The 23517-nt window shown below is 36.5% G+C and overlaps 1 protein-coding gene across 6 annotated transcripts in view; it reads left to right on the top strand.

Moving 5' to 3' along the window:
- The window catches only part of CABIN1 (calcineurin binding protein 1), a 118046-nt gene that overhangs the window by 16734 nt on the left and 77795 nt on the right, over nt 1-23517 (top strand). For 4 of the 6 annotated variants that reach the window (XM_056329426.1, XM_056329445.1, XM_056329408.1 and 1 more), the window contains 10 exons: nt 279-515; nt 1996-2149; nt 2370-2485; nt 6033-6194; nt 7757-7963; nt 8330-8475; nt 10365-10626; nt 12759-13019; nt 13693-13844; nt 14381-14559. In XM_056329426.1, coding sequence (XP_056185401.1) covers nt 279-515; nt 1996-2149; nt 2370-2485; nt 6033-6194; nt 7757-7963; nt 8330-8475; nt 10365-10626; nt 12759-13019; nt 13693-13844; nt 14381-14559 — 1876 coding nt within the window. The remainder of the gene's footprint in view (nt 1-278; nt 516-1995; nt 2150-2369; nt 2486-6032; nt 6195-7756; nt 7964-8329; nt 8476-10364; nt 10627-12758; nt 13020-13692; nt 13845-14380; nt 14560-23517) is intronic. The other 2 variants (XM_056329455.1, XM_056329435.1) reach the window with 1 other exon arrangement.

The raw sequence follows: 23517 nt of genomic DNA, 5'->3' as shown, positions 1-23517 counted from the left end.
AATTTTTTTTTCGTCTTTTATTAAAGCAGCAAGATTTAGCAATGATTTTTTGTGAAATTTAGATCCTACTTGTATATTTGTTATCTAGGGTCCATGCATATCTTATTGTATTTTTTTAATGTCATATTTAAAGGTGTTCTGTTATCATTTCATTAGTTACATTACATTAACTGTATTTACATTATATCTAGTGTATTGCTTTGCCCTGCTGTGCATTCATTGTTTAAAATAACCCTCTTGTCCTTATAATAGATTTTTTTCATATTTACATTCCCTAGGACTCCCTACTCAAACTGAAAGATTACAAGCAATGCTTTGAATGCTCAGAAGTTGCCTTGAATGAAGCAATTCAGCAGATGATTAATATGACAGCAGCCTCTGCTAAAGAAGAGTGGGTTGCTACGGTAACACAACTGCTTACAGGAATAGATACTTCATTATCATCAGTCAACAGCATCCTGAAAGACTCTTCTGTAACACCAAGCCTTGTTCGATTAACAAATAACCTGATTCAGGTAACCTGTTCACTTGCACTAGGAAAGAGGTATTGTGTGCTGCAGACCTTCAGACATGATACAGCTGCTGTCTGAATTGTCACCCACTTGCGGTGACATTTTGCGTTACATTTTTGTTGAGGGAAGATAAGTGTTACCTTCGTAGTCTTTATTTTCATTTCAGTATGTTAAAGATGCACAGAGCACACCTGTGCTAGAATCGGTAACAGCAGGTACCTTCAAACACCAAGGTGCCTGAAATAATCAAAGAGTGGGTAGTAAGATAACTCAAGGAACAACACTGTTTTCTTACGCTGTTTGAAATGGTGATAGTGCAAAGAGTGATTGAGCTGGCTGGGTGCAGTTTGTAAGTTATGGCACTGATCTTGGTAGTGTGTGCTTTGGGCTAGAAGACAAGATACCATAAGCCTTATGAATATGGTATTGTTGCTTGCAAGTGCTGGCCAAGCTAAGGGTCTTTCCAGTAAAAACAGAGAGGGTGATGAGAAGAGGGCAGAAAAAAAAGTGATCTGTGGACTGTTTCTGGCATTATGAATACAGCTAATTTTAGCCTTTTAACTAAGGTATTTTCAAACCTTAAAACTATTGAATGAGTATTTTTCAATCCAAGTAACAAATGGCAGGCTCTCAGTTCTTAAGAAGCTAGTGTAGTTAATGTCAAAATTCAATGTGCTTGCAACTTTCAAATCTCCATGTACTTCAGTAAAAGCCAAGGACCTTCACTACTCATGAAATCATACTCTTATTATCTGAAGTTGTATGTGTGTCACTACATTATGGGATGTAATGGAATTCTGGAGAACAGAGTATTCATTGTAATAACCTAAATGGATTCTGTAGTAATGATAAATAGGATTCTTTATCTACATAAATACCAACAAAAAAACTGTTGCATGTGTGGAAGAATGTGAGAAAAGTGTAGGACTTCAGAAATTTCTGGCACTGGCAATAAAATGGATAGTTGTCTATGAGAAATGGCAAGGCAATGGTTCCATGACACAGCATTGTGCTGCTCAGAATTTGTTCAGTTACATCATTTATATAGCACCTATTAATGATTCTAGTTGGTCTTTAACAGTTATTGTAAGACCTGGTAAAGAATTCAGGAATTCTTTGAACTAAGTTCCTCTTCCTTGCTGGGTTATAGAGAAATTTCTTGTACAGTAATGAGGCCTACTAACACTAAGAATTTATGCTGCGCATTTGTTTACTTTTTATTATTTGTATATGGTATTAACAGAGAAATAACTACTTGGAAAATGGCAATACAAGAGGAGTGTCAGTGTAGGGGAAATGATCCCTTCTCCATACCAGCTGATCTTATTTATTGGACTTTTACCACCACTCATTGTGGGAAGCTTGGGCCTCCACTTTAGATTTCCTTAGGATAAAATGCATTACCAACTTTGGGTTTTTTGGGAAGGATTCACACCTGACGTTTATGTTGTATCACTTTGTATAATGTCTGTTTCTTTATTAGATCATAGACTGCAGCATGGCGGTCCAGGAAGAACCAAAAGAACCATATGTCTCGTCAGTGCTTCCATGGGTTATCCTGCACAGGATCATCCAGCATGAGGAAGATGCTTTTCGATCCCTTTGCTGCCAGCAGCAGCAGAACCAGGGAGAAGAAGGTGGGTTAGTTATTCACTTTCATATATTGGAGCCCAGCTCCTTACAGTCTAGCTCCAGAATATACATAAGAAAATACTTTTTTGTTGTCTTGTCTTGCTGGCTGAAGGTATGCGAACATCATTTTCTTATCACAGAGGGAACTTTTTGCCAGAAGCATTGGCTAGTTAGATTTAACTCAGTTCTGTGCTACTCTGCTATTTACCAACTTCTTTCTTCCAGTGAGTCCTGATACCCCTATGTTGCCTTCTTCACTGATGCTGCTGAACACTGCTCATGAGTATTTGGGAAGACGATCCTGGTGTTGCAATTCAGATGGTGCTCTTCTAAAGTTTTATGTAAGTGTTAGATCGTAGAGTAATTTAGGTTGGAAGGGACTTCTGAAAGTCATCTGGCCAACCCCCATCTCAAAGCAGGGAACAACTGCAGTTATATTAGATTGTTTATTGCCTTGTTTTCATGTTAAATATACACTTTTAAATACACTTTCCTTCTCCCAGACAAATGCATGAACATTTCAGTCAGTTTAATCTGAATAGCAAAGACTTCTTATTCCAGACCCTTCTCCATGGGTATGCTTTCTAAACAGCACTTTTTGTCAAACAAGTGATGCCTTTGGACAACTAAGTCTCTCCTATAAAAACATCTTAAATGGGACTTAGTAAATGATCTACCTTGCCCTGAAAGAGAAAGCACTAGAGAAGTGTTAAAGTGATTATCTTAAGAGAAATGTGGGCCTGTATCAGCCACTGATCATGATAAAATTTCAGTTATTCAAATTCAGACTTGAGTTTTGTGGTGCTTAGCTTTGGAAGATGCATGTTCTACTCTTTAAAAATAAGCAGAGGTAATGTTTGAGGCTAATAAAAATTTCTGGCACTTAGCAGCATTCACCCAGATGATGGTAATATGGTAATTTGTCATTGTATATTCTTTCATGTGATGAAGTCAGAGGTGGTTTGTGTTTTATTTTTGGTAATGAACATATAAAAGTGCTTGGGCCTTGTAACCTGTGGAAAGGGAATACCGGAATACTGAATCTATATGCAGTTTCATCTTCTCCTGTGTCTGGTAGCTCAGCCACACCCCTGCCCTGCTTGCAGCAAAGGTTTACTCTGACGTAAATTCAAAATTTTACTTTAGATATTCAAATAACCTTTTACTTGGCAATAACTCTTAATTTTCAGCTGTCCTCTGAGAATTAAAGTTACAATTGTAAATTCGTAACTGTTAATGGTAATCACCCCAAGTCTGCTAGCTACAGAGAGAGAGGGAACATGAGGAATGTAAGGAAAAATAACTAGACAAAACAGCAAATGCCATTTTTCCTGCTCATCTCTCAAATATCTTGCTGGAAGATGAACTATCTGTATGGATGGAGCATGCTTCCTGCTCCAATATTGCAGCAGTGAGCACGGCTTTTGTCCCCCAATCAGGTGGTAAGATAGGCAGGGTAGGAGTGGCAATCTTTGGGCAAGAGGTGTGTGCCGTCTCAGCAGTGCATTTCAGCCTTTTAAACAGGAAAGAAAGCAAGTGGGCTTAGCTGGGCAGTGCTCTGCAGGGATAGTTCAGTGGCACTTCACAGGTTCAGCTTGACTTCATTGAGGGTTATTACCTTCAGCCAAAAGAAAATCATGATTAGTTCTGCATAGAGCTACTCAAGAATCTCTTAATTTCCCTTCGCAGTGCTCCCTGGAGCTTATTAGCCACAGCTCAGTGCCAGACCCCATCTAGCTCTGTGTTTGAGCAGCAGTGTGTCTAGGACAGTAATTTAGACAGCTGGGAAGCATTGCACAGAGAGCCTGAGGGGTTCTGCAGGAGTCTGCTCACTCTGGTAGGGCTGGAACTAATGAACAGTGTTTGAACTGAAGCTGATTCAGTGTAGGACTATTAGATTATCTTTGCATCCTACCCTCCTCAGTCTCCCTGGTATTAGGAGCATAATACTGATACACCTTGGTTGCCTCTCCATGGATCTGCCTTGAGTCCAGAGGGCTTATTAGCTCTGGCGCTGTGCTTCATGAAAATAGCCTGTTTCCAGACTCGAGCTTGCCCTCAGATGCAGTGCTCTTAAGTGATGAATCTAAATTGTGTCTGTGTAGTGTGCCTGTATCCACAGCCTGGGGATTCAGGTAGTATGCCCTGTGAACCTCGATAAACTACAGGTAACTGAGAGGTGTGAATGTATTTACAGCTAGGTCTTTGCAAGTGGCATCTGGTACTTTGAATAAAATCTTCAATTTTCGGTCACAGAATTGAGCACTTCTTAATAATACTAGATCATATTTAATTTTAAGCACAATAATGTAGTTTTTCGAGACAAGAGGGTTTGGAAGGGTAAGGAAAGAAGATAAAATGGAATGAATTATTTAAAAAGAAAAGCAGTTTCAAGCATGTTAGAATGTTTTATAGACTAGTATGAAACGATCACCTCCTATAGGTGAACTGTCTGCTCAAGTACATTGTATTGCTGGTGACTGAAAGTGGTGTGCAAGAGATGATACTAACATGTAGTTAAGTCTTTCAGCAATAGTCACAGTCTGGATTAAGAACAATTCTGAGTTACTGCCAGGAATTTAAAAGCTGAATAAGAACATGGGAGATTGTTTTGAACACTGTTCAAGTGAGAATTCTGTTACTGGTGTTAGATGTGATTTTGTTTGCAGGGAGTATCATGCTTTTGTTACAGTACCCCGTGATGCTTACCTCTTCTTTTCAACTTATCTACATTTCTTTTAAATTTTAAACATTGTTCGCAAATTCTTACAGGAAAAGTAGTGGAAATAAGGTGTCTGCTGTGACTCAAAGATGATGGCTATGGCTCAAAATTTCATTGAAATGCCTTCTAGGAATTGTTTTTAGTGTTATTTTTCAGGGGTTTGGCTCTTAATAAATCGCACCTTGTTCTTAGCACAGGTCTTCTAAGCAGAAGAGAATCGATATTTTATAGTTAATCCCAGCACTTGCAAATGAGCTTCTTACATGTAGAATGACAGAATTTTGCCTTGTGATCATGTTCAGTGTTTGTAGTGTCAGGAAAGTCAATCATGGTAAGAAGGTTCTTGTTGCATGCATCATATGCATAAACAATTGAGTTTACAATCGTAGATGTTGAAAAATGATAAATAGTGATAAACAGGCAGCTGAAGTACTGTAAATGTAATATGATGAACTTTTATACAAATTGCAAATAGGTGAATGTTTTGCATTTTCAATTTATGACTGCAGAATTTCAGTTGATGAAACTCCTGAGTTAACCAGTGTGTTCAGTAATGCGTATGGCTGTTTTGGAGAGGTTAGATCTTACTAAAATGAATAAATGAAAGTTGATGCTTTCTGTCAGAGGAAAAATGTTAAAGGAAATGACTTATCAGTTAATAGAACTCTCTGTGCAATTGTATACCCCTTTTAGCCAGATTTTTATTAGCCATCCCTTCTTGCTCTGCAGATTCCTCTCCATTCCTCTTTTTCCATGAAGAGAAAATTGATGTTTGTGAATCAGGGCAGAAATTTTTCTGTGCCTTGTCCTTATTCACAAAGTGTTTATATTCACAGAAGCAACTTGGTGCGTAGTGGAAAACTTTGAATGATCCTAACTGTGAAATGTTAAGCTGATATCTGATCTCATTGATTAAAGACAAGAGTTCATGAATTAACATAGGGGGGAAAAAAAAAAACCCCACTTTATTGCAGTTGCAGTGCTGTTGAAAGTATTTGTTGTGTGAGACTAGTTCACAGAAATATGGGTAACATCAGCTTGTAATTGGGGGAAAATAGGTGAGGTTCTTCAAAGTGGTTTTCATCGTCTGCCTTCAGACAGCTAGGTAACTTAATGCAATCTTCAGCTTGTAGATGGCACTTTCATTGATATTTGTGGTGTTGTAGGTTCAGGTACTACAAAAAGAACTTGCAGCATCCACTTCTGAAGATACTCATCCATACAAAGAAGAGCTGGAAACAGCCTTGGAACAGTGTTTTTATTGTTTATATGGTTTCCCTAGCAAAAAAAGCAAAGCAAGGTACCTAGAAGAACATTCAGTACAGCAGGTAAGATATGTATTAGTTAATGACAGTGGAATATCCTGAAGTGATGAAAGATACAGCCCTGGCTGGTTTTAATGTACCTTAATATATTTGTGAGAAAGATTACTTTTATTTCCTTGCAAAAATAATTTATTTTACATATAGTAGAAAATAAACTCATTTAAAAAATATGGAAGCTTTTATGAATATAGGCAGTCAGATATTTGAAATGAAATGCTAGTGTAGTTTTGTTCGTGGTAAACTGCAATTTTGAAACTATTGACAAATTGATTTTATTGGGCCATGACTTTTCTGTTTTCAACAGAGAATAACTTTCAGCTGGGAAAAATTAGAGAGGAAAAAGGCAACTTGAGAGAAGAAAACTTTAGCAGCCAACCTTTCAGTTTATGAAAGTCAAAAAGTTCACTGTTAAAAATGGTGCAAGTAAACTATATTATAGCTTATTTTTTAATCTGTGATGGTGAATAGCTGGTAGGTGTTTATGAGAAATGTGTGAAATTAGTTGAGTTTAGGAGAACAACAACTACAGAGTGCCCTGGAAAGAGGGTTGTAATATTAAAGAAGGGGCAGAAAAAGCACATCAGCAATCCTCTGCCTTGAAACATCACTGATTTTGTTCAAAAACCTCAGATGATTTTTGCAAGTGTTGGTAGAATTCTGAACAAAAAAAGTTTCATACGAGCAAAACAACTGTCTAGTTTCTTTGAACAGACCTCTTTAAATACTCAAATACTGGTATTACTCATTGAATATTTGTGAATTCTGTCTCTTAAACTTACTTGTTAGAAAATTAAGGTAATGAGGAGATGACAATAACTAAGAAAAAGGGTAATATAAGGATTACCCTCTGCCCAATAAAATAAAGTAAAATAAAATAAAATCTGTTACATTTGGGCAATTCTGGTTGCTGAAGTTCTTATTGAAATCATTGACAAATTGATCTTTTTATTAATGCAAGTTCCCTGTTTTCAGTACAGAAGCAAAACTTGCTGTAAGGAATAAGATGAAAGGAGAAAAACATAGTCTACCAGAAAAGAACTTTTATTTTTTTAATTTATTTTTTTAGTGTTTTCAAGAAAGAGAAGTGAAGGAAAAATGAGGAATAAATTCTGAAAGTACCTTTCTGCAGAGAGTTTAAGTTTTTTGAGTCTCAGAATTTTGTCTGATTCCCATTTCATTTGTTCTTCTTGACTTTGAAATTGAAGGTGTAGAGCTTTTCTCCTCTGTCTTACCTGTGATCTCAGTGTCACTCAGGATGCTTGCAATTGGTTCTTTCTTATAAACAACTTTTCTGAGCAACTCTTCTAAGCAAGCAGAATGACTTTATTTTCCAGTGACATATACCAAGTTACAGCCCAATACCTTAGTCTTTTTAATCAGTGAGCAGTATGCTATGTTTGTGAACAGCATAGATTAATGGCTCCTTGTTCTGTTCTTTAATAGGTTTCCTCGAGACTAATATGTATATTCTTATGAATTAGAAAAGCCATAGAAACTCATTGTTAGTGGACTTTTCAGTTTTGGAGTTTAATTTTTTTTCTGCCCTCATCTACCTCCCTGTTCAGGTTGATCTAACATGGGAAGATGCTTTGTTCATGTTTGAATATTTCAAGCCTAAAACTCTTCCAGAATTTGATAGTTACAAAACCAGTACTGTGTCTGCTGATTTGGCCAACCTTTTGAAGAAGACTGCTACAATTGTTCCTCGAACAGACAAGCCTATGCTGAGCCTAGATACTGTATCTGCCTATATTGAAGGAACATGCAGCAAGGTATAATCAATTAATTGCTTCTAAAAAAAAAAAGAGCATAAATTATTGCTGTTACTTTTATGTTGACTTTGAGATAGTTGGAGGAATGATTTATTCCATAATGTTGGATTTTCTCAGGTAATTGCACTTAAACAGGAATGACACCACCAAAGCTTTTAGTCTTGGAAAGGCAAGATACAATATTCATTAATATGGAGTCGTTATGAGATATTTGTTAGTGTTTATAAGTGCTCTGTGTATCTCTGGAATGCTTTCACTGTCTCCGTACTGAATACATTAATATTCTGTGATGAGAAAGCTACTTTCACTACAAAGAAGCAAGTGTGTAGCTCATTTAATATGAACCTTTATTTTTTTTATTTTCAGGCACCATCTCTCCCAGATGGTGCGGACTGTTCTCCACCAGTTGTGTCTGAGTTATACTATCTTCTGGCAGACTATCATTTCAAGAACAAAGAACAGTCTAAGGCCATTAAATTTTACATGCACGACATTTGTATTTGTCCAAACAGGTCAGTATTATTGAATTGTGCTGCACATCATTCATTCTTCTCACTTTTTTTAGTACTGAAAAGGAGACAACAGAAGATACTTATTTTGGTTTAAGGATTTTTAAAAAAAAACAACTTGTCTGCAATCCATTATCACAGGTCGATTGTATAATTAAAAGCATCTCTAAAACAACCCAACAAACAAAAAAACCCTGGCAACCTAGTATTAAATATTTGATTGTTTTGAAATTAAAACCAAAAAATGAAATACGGGGGGAAGCTAAATCAAAGTCAAGAATAACTGGCAAGGGTGAGGACCAAATCAGTATTTCTTTTTTTCACCTTTTGTTCTTTGTTTTGGCATGTTCTTACATGACAAGGAATGTGAAATATTACTGTTTAATGGCATAGCTATAGCACAAATAACATTCTTTAGCAGATTAACTGTTTAGGCTGACCTCTTTCTAAATGTATGGTCTTACTGCTAGAGAACTACCCAAAGAATACAAGCTCAAGTAAAGTAAGTGATAAAAACACCTTGTTTTATGGTAATGTACAACTTGCTGAAATACCACCAGGTTTAAGCTCTCTCATCCTAAAAATAAAGCATATTTTGAATAACAGTCATTTGAAGTGAAATTAAATAATCTTTAAATTTACTGATTAAGTATAGGGTTTGCATATTAGGTGCTAGCTATCATTTTAGTTCTCCTTGAAGCTGATAGATCAGGGTCAGTGACAAAAACCCTAGTTTGATTGACTTGAGACAAGAAAACTATTTCTAAATCCAGTCACATAACAGAGACAAAAGGGAGGGTGAAAGCACAGAGCAATTTTACATGGGAAATCTACAGAGGAAATAGCTGTAGTTTAACGTTATTGAATCTTCTAGTCTGGGACCTGTGATTAGCAGATTGCTAAAACTTTTTTGTTGGAAGCCGCATAAAGAAATTACCACCCCCACCTCCACCCCATTTTTCTGTCGTTTTGATACTTTAAAACCTAAATTCATAAATAAATAAGTGGAATGCATTTTTACCTTCATGTGTGACATTTTGGTGCTCGGAAGATGCTTTATGTGGTTGCATATTTTTAGCCCAGCCATATGAGATGTTACTTCTTCAAATGTCTATATTACAGTTCCCCATCTATTCCCCTTGGGTATCAGACTATTGAGGTCACTTGACCCAGAAATGGGTTTTCAATTGAAATCAAGAAATTACAAACAAAAATGTGAGAACATCATGATTATTCTTTTGATGTTAGTATCATGGTAAAATTGAAAAATTCCAGAGCCATTGACCCCAGATGTTAATGAGAGATTATGGAACACGGAAACTACTCTCCAGACTGCATTGTCAATGATCTGATAAACACAGGACTATATCCTGATCAGTCCCCTCAGTAAGCAATCTTTATTACTGCTCATCAGAATTTTCCTACATGAATGCATTTTGGGTTTTGTGATCTTTATGTTGGAAGATGATGATGATGATAAAGGCCATTCACAATTCAGTCCAACAATACAAAATGTCAAAATGGCTGTCTGCTGGCCTACAGAAATAAAGGGTCACAATGTTTGGACAGGACAGCGTGGTTACTGAGCAATCGATGGGAGTGCTGCCATTAGATATGCTATTTTTGCATGGCAAACAAACGTTGTTTCATCAGTTTTTCATGTGTGACAATTACAGGGGACAGTGCTTTAATAGGAAACCATTTTTAATAAAATCAGACTTAAGCTATACAGCCTCTCTTCCACTGTGAGGGGAAGAGGAGATGCAGAAATCTGTTTTGAGAGCACATAGGATGAAAGGAAGTTGCAGATACAACAAAATTAATCTTGTCTGTGCCATTCAGTGTAATGTTTAGGGGGTAATTGTTCATGTGTTATGTTCTTGCTTGCATAGGTTTGATTCATGGGCTGGCATGGCTCTGGCTCGAGCAAGTCGTATTCAGGACAAGTTGAACTCTAATGAATTGAAAAGCGATGGCCCAATCTGGAAGCACTCTACTCCTGTCTTGAATTGCTTCAAGCGAGCCCTAGAAATTGACAGCTCTAATCTCTCCTTGTGGATAGAATATGGCACCATTTCCTATGCCCTACATTCTTTTGCATCCCGACAGCTTAAGCAGTGGAAATCAGAACTCCCCCCTGAAGTTGTGCAGCAGGTGGGATCTAACTGTGAGCAGTTTGAAATTTTAAATATTTTAAATGATCTTGTCTAATGTAGTAATTTTAATATAAAATATTTACATGCTGTATGCCACTTATTAGACTGTATGGTTACTTAGTAACATTGAAATTCTAATATTCGTTCATATAAGCTGCTGGTGTCAAGTAGTATTTAAAAGGTTTTTTTTCTTTCTTTTTCCTGTGTAAAATTAGTTTGAGCCCGATCTTTGAATTATCTTTCAAAGGTGACACAAAATTATTGTAACCTTCTGGAAAGGGGAATTGTATTTACCTTACCTTTCTGTAAATGTCATACAATGTTTCCAAGAAAAGGTGAAACGTATACATGTTTAAATAGTGAAAAGATCAGGAGTTACTCTGATATCTGTGTCCAGATGTCATCTTTTATATTTAAAGTCATCCTCCCCTTTTTCTGTTTTTGGGCTGCTTGCTTAAACAAAAGATCAAAATGGGGAGATTGATAGAATTTTCACAGAAAAAGTTGTTAAAAGTTCATTAGGTCTTTATGCATGATGAGGATAATGAAAAAGTTAGAGGAGTTAGGAAGCTTATTGCTAAGCCAAAATGAGGAATTCTAAATACTCTCTGATAGTGAAAATAGTTGCTAGGGGAAATGTTTTGTCTGTCTTTTTGGACCAGCAAACTCTGATTTGACCATTCTGACTTACAAATACTATCTAGTCCACAACTAGAAGCAGAATGAAAAAAAGAAGTGCTGCTCCTGAGCATCTGCTGCAATTTGTGAAAACTTTTTGTGCTTGGACTATAGAGAATGGTATTGGGAACACCCTTTGTTTCCAGGAGAATGTATTTACAGCAGGGTGCTGGGTCTTGCATTTGAGCTGCCTAGGTACAGTTAATGTTATACAGTTTTATTAACATTGCAATTCCCGTAGATGCTTACACAGCATTTGAACACCTAAGAAGAAAGATGATGTAAGCATGCATATTAAAGGAGAACAAATGGTTTATTAAATAGTGTGTTTGAAATGACAAGTAACAATAGAGTTTTCTTTCTGAGGGTTATTACATCCAAGAGCTCCAAAACTAACTACGCAGAAATGAAGTTACTACATTTTAGGCCTTCGATCTATCAAAAGCTTGGTCTTACTGTCTTGTGGTCTCTTGGCTATGAGGGACTTGCTAAAGAATTCAAGGGATAGTGCTGGAGTTACTTTGTATTGTCAGACAGAAGGTACAATACAGAGTAGCCATCTGAAGTTGTGGATTAAATCAGAATGTTTATTTAGGACTACTTTGAATCATCCTTTTTCCAAGTGAGTATATTAAAAATGCATAATTTACTAAGAAAAGATCTATTACAATAAAAGGTAAATTGGAACAATATCATCTCCCTTTAGAGATATATATCTTCAGAACATGTTTCTCATATACTAATAACCCTATTCTCTTTTCCTTACAAAATACTTAAGGAAGAGAAGGGTATGTTACAGTCCTTGAAGTGCCACAAGTGCTTAGGATATTGTTACAGCCCAACAATTTAAATTTATAAACTTTTTCAAAGAAAGGAAATTAATGCATATTTTGAACTAGTTTTTTATGTGACTTTATTGGCAGTTTAATTTATGCTGCTAGTTATAGTTTCTTTGGTGGGGCAGGGGAAAGGAGTATTCTTGCTATATTCAGCTCAAAATTATATGCATTGCAAGCAAGATAATACATTTCTTCACAAATGATAGTGGTCCGTAGTGGCTCTAGCAGGTTTAGTTGCAGAACAAAGCAAATATTTTTTATTTGAAGTGTTAAGATAATTACAGCTCTGAAAAAGTGGTAAAATTTTTGTAGATGTGTATATTGGTTTATTTTTCAGATTTATATTTATATGCATATTCTTAAACTTTTGTCTTACTGTTTTGTTCTGATTATTTGTCAGCTGTTACTGGAGTGAACAAAAACCTATCCATAAAAATGTTCTGTGGGTCATCAGAACGTATTTGATCACTTGGATACATTCTATGTCGTAGGTTGAAAGTGTTTTAAGTGATGTGCCTTGTTTATGCACTTTTATGTGCAGCAGCATATTTCTAGAATCTTTAATCCCAGCCACAGTGAATTCGTGTATTCTCAACACTTTGTTCAATCACAGATGGAAGAGCGTCGAGACAGTATGTTGGAGACAGCAAAATTGTGCTTTACGTCAGCATCTCGCTGTGAGGGAGATGGTGATGAAGAGGAGTGGCTTATTCACTACATGCTGGGGAAGATTGCAGAGAAGCAGAAACAGCCTCCTGTTGTCTATCTGCTTCATTACAAACAGGCAGGTCATTACTTGCATGAGGAGGCTGCTCGATATCCAAAGAAGATTCACTACCATAATCCACCAGAACTTGCTATGGAAGCACTGGAGGTAAAAGAAAGTTAAATACATAGGCCTGAAAACCTTGTTCTCCACATCCCATTATCTAATGGAACACCAGTTGTTATTAGTTTGTATTATTAGGTATACGTACCTGGTGCTCTGCATCTGGGAACATTTACAAGGCTGACTTGGAGATTAAAGTGGAGCCTATAATTCAGGCTGGTTTTGTTTTAAAGACAGTTTCTCTATGCGGTCTCAGTATTGGACAGACAGGCAGAAGTTCCACTTCTGGATTTTGCGCACACAATTCATTAGCCAGTTTTTGTCAAAATCAAACATGGATAGGTCTCACAAGCATCTCATACCTGTGAAAGCGTAAGTTCATGCATGAGCTGGCATAGTAGTCATAACACCTTTGCTTTCACAGTGTTGTCTGGTAAAACAGTGAAACTAGAACATACTCCGTAGTGACTTGCTTCCAAGGAGACCAAGTCTGCCATCATTGCTGTATTCCATAGGTTGCACTTCTAAAATTTTTACAGTGTTCAGATCTTGTAATTTACAAGCAACTTTCAAAGGCAGGAAAAGTCCTGTTCAGGTAAGTTTAGGTAACTTGACTGTCTTTACTAACTCCTGCAGTTTCTACAGAGAAGAGACTACTTATAATAGGCTGCAGAGCTATGAATTCTCTACTGATCAAATGGACTTTGGTGTTTTCTAGGTATACTTTCGACTTCATGCTTCTATTTTGAAACTTGTGGGGAAACCAGACTCTGGAGTAGATGCAGAGATACTAGTTAGTTTCATGAAAGAGGCTTCTGAGGGACCGTTTGCCAGGGGTGAGGAGAAGAGCACCCCAAAAGTTGCAGAAAAGTGAGTTCAAATTTCCAGGAGTATCCTCTGAAAGCATACTTATGAACCACTGTGTAATAAATGGTTAAAGCAAAGCTGAACGAAATACAAAGGCAACAAGGTGATTAGAATTCTAATGTTTGCAGTTTTCAGGTATCATGAGCAGAAAGATTATATGCTACTCTGAGATCTTGTCAGTGATTTCCACAGTGTAGATGGGAAGAGAACAAAGTGGAACAATTTTGATCTTGTGACCCATTTTGAAGCCACTGTTCTTATTTAATAATAAAATTATTTTTTATCAATTGTTAACAAATGCAAAAGCATTTATTGTGAAAGATAAAGAGACTTCAGTCCTCACAACTTGTCTCATTAACAACTACGAAATAGAGAATGTTTTACTATTGACCAATGACAAGGGAGTGACTGTACTAAAAAGCCATCATTTAGAATTTAATAGTAAGATTTGATTACTGTATTGGAAATGTCCTAAGGACATTTTGTTTTTTCTTTATGTCTGTAGTATATTAACACTTTTTTTTTCTTGCCCCTCCCAGGGAAAAAGCTTGCATGATTGATGAAGACTCTCACTCTTCAGCCGGAACAGTGCCAGGCCCTGGGACTTCCCTCCCCTCCTCCTCCGGTCCAGGTCTGACATCCCCACCTTACACAGCCACTCCAGTTGACCACGATTACGTCAAATGTAAAAAACCCCGTCAGCAGGCAACGCCGGACGGTACAGTCCCTGTTCTCAATACTGGCAGCACAGGGAGGTGCTTTAATCATGGGGGGTTTGACCAGGAATGATCAAACTGCTCGTTTCAAGGAGGGTGATGGGTCTGTGGTAACACGGGCAATATTGAAGCTCATTACTTTTATAAATTCAGTGCTTTATATATAAAATTAATGTACAGTCAGAGCTTTAAATACAAAATTCAAAGTTGTCACCTGCCACCATTGGCACGGGTCACTTAGTCAAAATGGGAATGCTGATAAGAGTATGTAGCTGACTGAATCTTCAGTGAATTTTATTTTTATTTAATTTTTTTTTCTCCAGAGCTAAATGTCTGTCTAAGCTGATTAGGAAAGATGGGGGTTCAGTCTTTAGAAGACTGGACACTGTTTCAGTGTCTGTGTGAAATGATCAGGTGAAAATTTGAACTGAGGCTGAAACAAGACAAATTGTTAAAGGCAAAACAAAGCAATATTACCCTTTCTTGAAGGAGGCAGGTGGCAACTACTTTGAATATATTGTGTATCAGCACGAAGTGATTTGCATGACAGTCCAGTAGACTTCATCTTTTAATTTTTCTTTACCATTTACAATGACTGGTTAGCAGCTCATCTATATAGAATATGAAGTGATATAGTAAATAATTGGCTTATAAATGCAGAAGGTAGGGTGGTATCACAGTGTTATTGAAGAATTTGCAATATACATATATAGTAGAAATTAAGCTGCTATTTAAGTAATCTGACACTATTATTTGGCTAGGAATTTTATTCTGATTTTGCTCTTCTGGCCATTTGTTTATCCATCTGGATCTATGAGTATCAGCACTCAAGAAGGTGTCATATATATATGCAAATGGTAGAATGTGGCAGGCCCCACAGAAATGCTCTGCTTGATACTAATTTATTTCTGGAGGGTGGGCTGCTTCCTATTGTCATTTTCTAAAGAATGGTAATTTGTAAATAACTTAGTTGACATAGTTTTGAAACAAGTGTTTATATGCCTAGAAACTAGGCAATGTGAAGTTACTCCTTTTCCCCAACCAATAATTCTTGGTGAAACTGACAGAACATCCTTCATCTCTTTCACTTAATTGAACAGGGAAATGTTCATTCTATTCATGCTTATACTTCAATCAGGAGTAATTCATTGGACTATTTTGATAATATACGTAGCGTGTTAGTGTGAATGGATTATTAGATTGTTGATGTCTTTTGACACAGCAAACACAGAAGGGAGCAAATATTTGAATATTTTCTAAATAATATTCCCTATGAGAAGCAGTTCTGCCTAAGACTGCACTGCCTAGGTCCTGATGACTGTTGAAATGCTCCCAGGCAATAAGTTAGTTAAATATTCCAGTATTTATTATTAGTACAGTCACTCAAAGTAAGATCTTATGGGTTGTGCTCATTGTGCAAGGGGAGCAAAGTTGGCTGTTTAGCAAAGCTGGAAGGTGCAAGCTAAGGAACATCTACCTCTGCCAGGGCTGAAGTAGCCGTTCTCGGGTCTGCTAGCTTAGCCTAGCTAGGACTAAGCTTTGCTGCTGTCAAAGCAATTCAAAATGTCAGCTGCTGAAAGAAGTGGAGTTAGGGTGGTCTTTAGGAAGGCTGTGTGTAACTGTGGCAAGTAGAATTGCAAAGTACTGCATCATTCATATGTTTTCTAAGTTGCTGGCACAACTGAACTCTGGATACAGCATATTGAAGAGCTCCAGGAAACTGAAATATTTGCCTTGGGGCTGTTACAGATGGAAGGAGAGCTAACAGGCTGAGCAGTGCTCAAAAGTCTTCCACTTTTGTATTATAACATATACTGTGCTCCTCTGCATGCATTTGCATTTTACTTGTATTAAAATACATATTTTTGAAGTAAAATGCTCTTGACATCTTACGTATAATGACATCACTGAAGAAAACTGGTGCCTGCATTTCTATTGTACCGTTCCTAAAAATAGCAAGAAAATACCCATCACTTGACAACTCTAGAATTTTTTCTTTACTGTTCTGACAGCAAACAAAACTGTCTATATTGTTGTTCACAGAATAAATAATTTGGCCTAAATTCAGCCTAGATATTTATTCTTTAAGGCCTGACAATACTTCTACTCTTGTATCAATATTGTTGATAATTTTGTTGATGTTGTATGATATAAAAAAAAAGAGTATTATGTAGAGTCTTGCCTACAAAGTTCTTTTCATATGTTACCACAAGCAAACATGATAGTTTGCATTCCTGTCATTGCTGACCTGCAAGACCTATTTTGACCATTATTGTGTGCTATGCTTCAAGAAGATGATCCATGAAGAAAGACAAGAAGGAATTGGGATGGTTTGTCTGGGCAGAAGACTAAGGGGAGACCTGACAACAGTGTAACCTAAACAGTGTGGAAGGCTGTGGAAAGGGCTAGAGCAAAAAACCAGGATTTCCATGTTTGTGGGAGACAGAACAGGTGATATTAGACTTAAATTGCATTTTCAATATGGATATTAGAAAATAGTGTTAGAGTACTATTAGGAAATGCTATTTAGAAAAAAACCCACAAAAGTCGATCACTATAATATGTTCCTGGGGATAGTATAACACTGCAGCGCTTCAGCTCTGGAAGTCTTTATAAAGTGGTGATACAGCAATCTGCCAGGAATGATGGAGAAGTATTTCATCCTGATGGAAAAAGGAATGGACTAGATGAACTCTTGCAGTTCCTTCTGAGCCCTGTTTTTTTTCTATTAATTTTATGTTGTTTCTGGGGTTGTGGTTCGTTTTTGGGTTTGTTTTGTTGGTTGTTTTTTTTAACAAGCTATCCAACGATGTGCCTTCTAGTGCAGCAAGTTATCCCATTACAAGCAGGAGGAAATTACTGTACAGCCAGACATCTTTTCTTTAAAATATTGGGACTCTGATCTTCAAGTATTCATCTGTAGATAGGTGAAGTTGTGAGGGCAAGCTTATTTTGGGTACATAATATTTAAATGTGTCATTATAGTTCTGTAGCTCTCCAGTTGTGCTTTGCTGGTGGAAAAAGACCACCAGGATATGCAGAAATCAGAGTTAAAGTTGAGAGCATTGAAAAGCTTTATATCCCGTGAATGCTGGTGATATTAGTTTTAAGTCATATATTTAATGGAAATGGGAGAAAGGAACCAGTAAATACAGCTTGTAAAGTAACTAAACTTATTTTTCCTCATGGCAGCTGCTAGCGCATATCTCCTTCAAAAAGACAAGTATTGCTGAGTGGCAGCTGTTATTTGCTGGCTGACTAGCTGCTGTCATGTGTGTAAAATAAGCAACTTCCTTTCTCTTTTCTTGTCCTTCCATTCAGCAACATCTTTTCCTTCCTTCTGTTAATCCTGTCTTTCCTGTCATCACCCCTGCCTGTTGCTGTTTTATAACCTTTCAGAATGAAAACTTACATTTGATAGTAGAAGCCTGAGGTTTAGACTCTTCTTATTTTCCAAGAGTAAAGCAGGAAACAAAAAAACCCCAGGAATTCAGCAGGGATAGAGACTGTCATTACCTGGAATGTCACCATATTTACACAGCTAAATGGCCGGCCAGTATTATATACCAAAACAGACATGCTCATTGTCCTCCTTTCTGCAGGCTGGATATATGTAGTCAGTATGCAGTACAGACTTCAAGCAGTTTAAATTTATCTAAATTTTGTGCTAAGCAATAAAATTAGTATTTATTATAAAATAAAGTATTAAAAAAATTAAAAAAAAATTGGAATGAGAGATCAGTTTCCCAAAAAGTGGACTGGGAGATTGTTATGAGTTTTTTTTTGCTGTAATATGCTGTTGTGTTGATATTCAATTCCATATTATTGTGGTGGTATGTAGATGATGTATTCAGCATCCATTGCTATTGCAGTGTTAAAATGTCATATTGTTTAAGTCTTCATCCATGTCATGTAGTATGTTGTATATAGTTAGATGTAATGGTCCTTTTTTGTGTTTGTCTTTGCCTGATTGCTTTTGTAACCAATATTGCCCGTGCTGCCTCTAACCTTTATACAAATCTCTGTTCCCCAGGCATTCTCTTCCTGCTTTTACCTGTCACGGCTTGCTTTTAATAATTGGCAAAACCTGCATGATAAACTCACTCGGAAAGGCTGCTTGCTTCATGCTGTGGGAGAAGTCTTACTTCATAGTTTGTTGGTCTGTAATTCTGCAAATATTATGAAGATGCACAGGTTTTTTGTAAATGGGGATTCTCGGCATCCTGATGAGACAAAGGTGATCTCTGAGAAACTTTTTGCAACAGGTTGTCACTTGTGCCAAACTAAATAGGCTTCTGAGACAGAGTGGATATTTCTGTGCATAAAAAGAAAGTCTACATTGCATTTTGGAACATTAAAATCTTACCCTTCAAAATTCTCTCTTTCTCTCCAGCCAGCTAAAATGAAATCTCTCTGTCTGCAGTACATATACTTTTCTGGCACATGGTACTGGATGTTCATGGGGACTGCATACTGGACTACAGGAATAATGAATCAGATCCAGCTTATTGCAGTATGCTCCATTTTTACCTTTCCCTAATTTAACCTCTCTGATTAGTAAAAATATCACGCTGACATTTAGTGTAAGATTATTTAAAAAAAAAAATTGGCTAAAGCAATGAAACATTGATGAGATACTCTGTTGCCCTGCTCTTGAAGACAAAAGAACAGCAATACAGGACTGCAAGTTACCAAAACACATTCAGTGTTTAGTGCAGCCAGGCAAAACATAGACTCTCATCTTTGACTCATGTTATCAGAGAACTCCCTTTAAACATTCAGAGGACTTGCTGTCCTCAAGACATTAATTTGCTCCCATGCAAATCTCTGCAATTCGTTTGTTTTTAATAATGTGCAAGTGCCTTTTGATACAGAGCTGAATGTTGTCTTCCGTTATGGGTGGAATCTGTTTCAAGAGTGAGAATTGTGTGATGCATCATGTTTCTGACTACAGACCAATAAAGAAAAATGCTCATACAAATAACTAAAGAGAAGAGGGGGGGGATATGGTGCCATGCAGGCAGGACAGAGAGAAAGAGTCTATACATCCATAGCTTGCAAACAACCCTCCTTAATTGCATGAGACACAATTATTATTATTTTTAATAATATATAGTTATTCATAAGCTCTGAACTGTGCAGCAGGATTTTTCTTTACTGTAAATTGAGTTAGCATATGTATATAGCTCTTTAGAAAAGCTTTCTGTGCCACTTGTTTCTGATTTTTGACTTGTAGCTGATTGTTCATCACATTCCAGATATCTTCTTGTAATAACAGAGCATATATTTTTCTTCAGATATTTAAGACAGAAAAAGACATTATTCAGAAAAAGAGAGTTATACCCTGTTGGCTTTCTGAGCCTGTTACCTAGCCCTACATGCAGATGTTTCAGAGGTCTTCTCCCTCCTCCTTTTAATTTCAAAAAAGTTTCAAAGGATGGAAGGCAGACAACACAATTACTGAGCTGCATAGTAATTAACAGACAGAGGTGGAATACCTCATTCATACTGTCACCATGAAGCTGTACTTCAGCTCCCCTGAGAATAAATTATGTGGGCTTGTACTATTGGAGATACTACCTCATCAGTGTATTAGCAGTGAGAGCTCTGTCTTAAAGATTGTATGTCTGCTAGTTCAGGTGACTTACAAGACAGTGACGTGTTGAAGTGTCCCTTCCCTTATGGTGTGTCTGGGAGAGTGCTGGCATAGGGTAATGGCTAGTGAAGTATTGAGCCTTTTTTTGTCCTGTTGCATTTTAAAATTAAATAGTCTTTTGGATTCCCCAAAGTTTAACACAACATTTTACTGTTAATTGCTAGGCATGTAGATGTTGTGCCTGAATGCTAATGGAGCAGTGACAATGAGATGCTAATGGCTTTTGCTGGTATGGAAGAAGAACATGGAATAGGGATTTTTGAAGTTAACCCAGTAAACCTATTTAATTCAGGATAAGATTAATGTTAAAATGCTCTTAAGCATAGAATTAGGTCAAATGGACTACAGATATTTTTCTAATATCTAAGACAGATGTGTTTCACTAATGATAGTTAAATTATCCAAGTGATTAACAAGGTCTTGCTGTCATACAATAAAGGTCTTGGCAGCACAGATGCAAGTTCTTTCTTCCCAATAATTTATATTTTTTTACTAATATAATGGAAAGTTAACAAGTTTCTTCCTTTTGACCTTTTTACATCTTCTGTCCAAAGCTGCTTTTTTTCACCCGTTGACAGAGTAGGTGATGTAGTCTGACACAGATATGCCTGAAACGTCACAAGTTGAGTCCATTATGAGGGGAAAAAAACCACCAAACCAGTTGCTCTCAAGTGCCATTTCCTTAATCTTTAGAAATAAACATGAAATACTTAACTTTACATCAAACAGATTTCAGCTTCTTACGTTGTTTGAGATTCTCCTAAAACTTAGGAGTGATGCAACAAAGGAATGAAACAAAATATAATAATACCAAAGAGAGAAACTGGTGTCAGGATATATTTTTAAATAGGAATTTTGTTGTAGTTGCTTATGCACAATTTAGTAGACCCTTTTCCCTGTTCTCTTCATTTCCACTACAGATAATATATTTTGAGACATTAATACCCAGTTTTATTTTTATCTTAGCTTTCAAAATAATAGCAAAATGTATAGGAAGTGACCTCAAAAGAATATTAAGTCCTTGATTTATCATTTGGTTATAACTTAGGGATTACCTTATCTTTTTGGAGAAGTTTGCCTTATTGCTATTGCCAGATGGGGAAACTAAGAAAATACCTTAGGTAAACAAAATATTAAACCCACTAATTGTTTAACTCTTAAATTACACTGAGTTGCATTAAATTGTCTTTAATTGTAGCAGAAATTGTTAAAAAGCACTGATGTTCTCCTTGGATTCATATCTTTCAAAAGAACAGGTATCAGTAGCAATTAGGAATTTGGAATGAATTCTCATGTCTCACAGGCTGCAGTGGTCTTTGCCATGTAAGTTGAGTAACACTAATGACTGTCTCAACTACAGTCAACTTATCAGATGAAGGAAAAGCTATATAACACAATGAATGTAAAAGTATAGGCACTGTGTCTGTCTAGTATATATATCAAATATATTTGTGAGTTAGCCTAGAAGAGCATAGTACTTTCATGTAGGAAAAATATGTAGTGTTCTGTTTTGTTTGGTTTTTTTTTTTTTTTAAGCAAAGTTAGGATGTGACTTGGCGCAGTTGCCATGAGTTCTGTGTTACATATTGCAGCAGCTTTTTTATTATATTAAGGTGCAACTTGGGTAACCTAACAAATGATAGCTATTTGCCTACCTGTCTTTGAACCCCCCCAGCGATTCTATAGATTCTCTATGGAATTTTTTAACTGGATGTAACAAGCTAGAGATTGGGGGGGGGGGGGGCGGGAAGCAATTTTCTTGCTGCAATTAAAACCTATTGCCTCTTGCTCTGTACTTAGTGAATATGAAGAGCAATTATTGTATTTTTATTTTGGTTAATTTTATATATTTGGAAAATCTCCCTCATCTTTTTGAAGATAAATAAGTCTAATTCTCCCAGTGTTTTTCTTATATGCCATCTCGTTAATCTCTTGTCATTTTTTCTCCTCTCCTCTGAATTCATTCTAGTTATTCAGTGTATTTTTTTAAAATGTAGGTCCCAAATACAGACACCATAATTAAGCTTAATTTTCATTAATGCTCAGTAGAACAGGAAGACTCTTATGTATTTTTTCTGTGAAGTTACTGATTATACATTCAAGTGTGCTAGTTTGCTGAATTGCTTTTACAATAGCATGACATTTTGGCCATTTCTGGTTTGAGAATCTAATTCTTTACAGGCATATGTGAATATACGTGCTGGGATACACACACACATTTTCTGCTGCTCATCTTGTTATCTTTTAGCTGCTTATAGACAGATTTATTTATGCTCAAATAATTCTGTGGAAAATTAAGGCCAGCTGGCTAATAGCTTCGACCTTTTATCCTTTGTAAGGATAGGTACTACACTTCATTTTCATTCCCTTGAACTTTACCCATCCTCTGTGACTTCTGAGAAATTAATAACTAATAACTGGTGACTGCTGCTAATTTCTGAAATACTCCAGTGTTTTTCATGAGGGCCCACTTAGTTTGAAGGCATCTACTGCATTCAAGAAGTATCTAAAATAATATGAAGTTGTCTCAATGGTAGTCTTCCTCTGTTTCTCAGTGATTAGTGAACCCAATGCTAATATCATTAAGATTATTTTTTTTAACTTAGTTAATTTCTTGAAAGAAAAGGAGAATTAACATACATGTCTAGATCTACACTGATTTTAACAGAAATTTCAAATCAAAATAGCTCAATAATTGTAAGGACTTATTCACGTTTGTTCTCCATAGGGGAAAGCTTCCCTGTCATGCACACATTTGAAATGTAACATGCTAAATTGTTGTCTGTTGTTGCATGCTGAGAAGTTAGTGTAACCTCCTAGTGATCTGATATCACCCCTGCATATTGGTCTAGCAGTTCTTGATTTACATTCTAATGCTTCATCTGTCATTACTCACACATCAGAACTGACCTCCAGGCTTACGGCAGCCTTTGGAAATTTGCAATTTTTATTTTTTTTTCTTCCTGAGATGAATAGTTCAACCTTTTTGCCACAGATGCAGAAACTTCATTTTAAGAAAATATCAAGGGAGCTACTGTAAATGTTTTTCCTGATGCCAACTGGGAGTTCAGTAGTATCCATTTGTACCACAGAAGGTTATTAAAGCTTTGTAAATGAGTCATTTAAAGCTTGACTGACCTCTCTTCAGAATCCTTCTCTTCCCATTCTTTATAATTATATTCTTTCTATATAAAACTTGTCATCATTAACCAACTATATGACTTCCAATTAGGAGGGAAATACTGTTCCCCCATTCTTTTTCAAGATACAGTTTTATTAAGATCTGTTCACTGAAAGGGAAGGT

Source organism: Falco biarmicus, chromosome 1 (assembly GCF_023638135.1).
Source record: "Falco biarmicus isolate bFalBia1 chromosome 1, bFalBia1.pri, whole genome shotgun sequence".
Taxonomy (NCBI): Eukaryota; Metazoa; Chordata; class Aves; order Falconiformes; family Falconidae; genus Falco; species Falco biarmicus.
The sequence above is the reverse complement of the archived record's forward strand: the minus strand, read 5'-3'. Positions and strand labels throughout refer to the sequence as shown.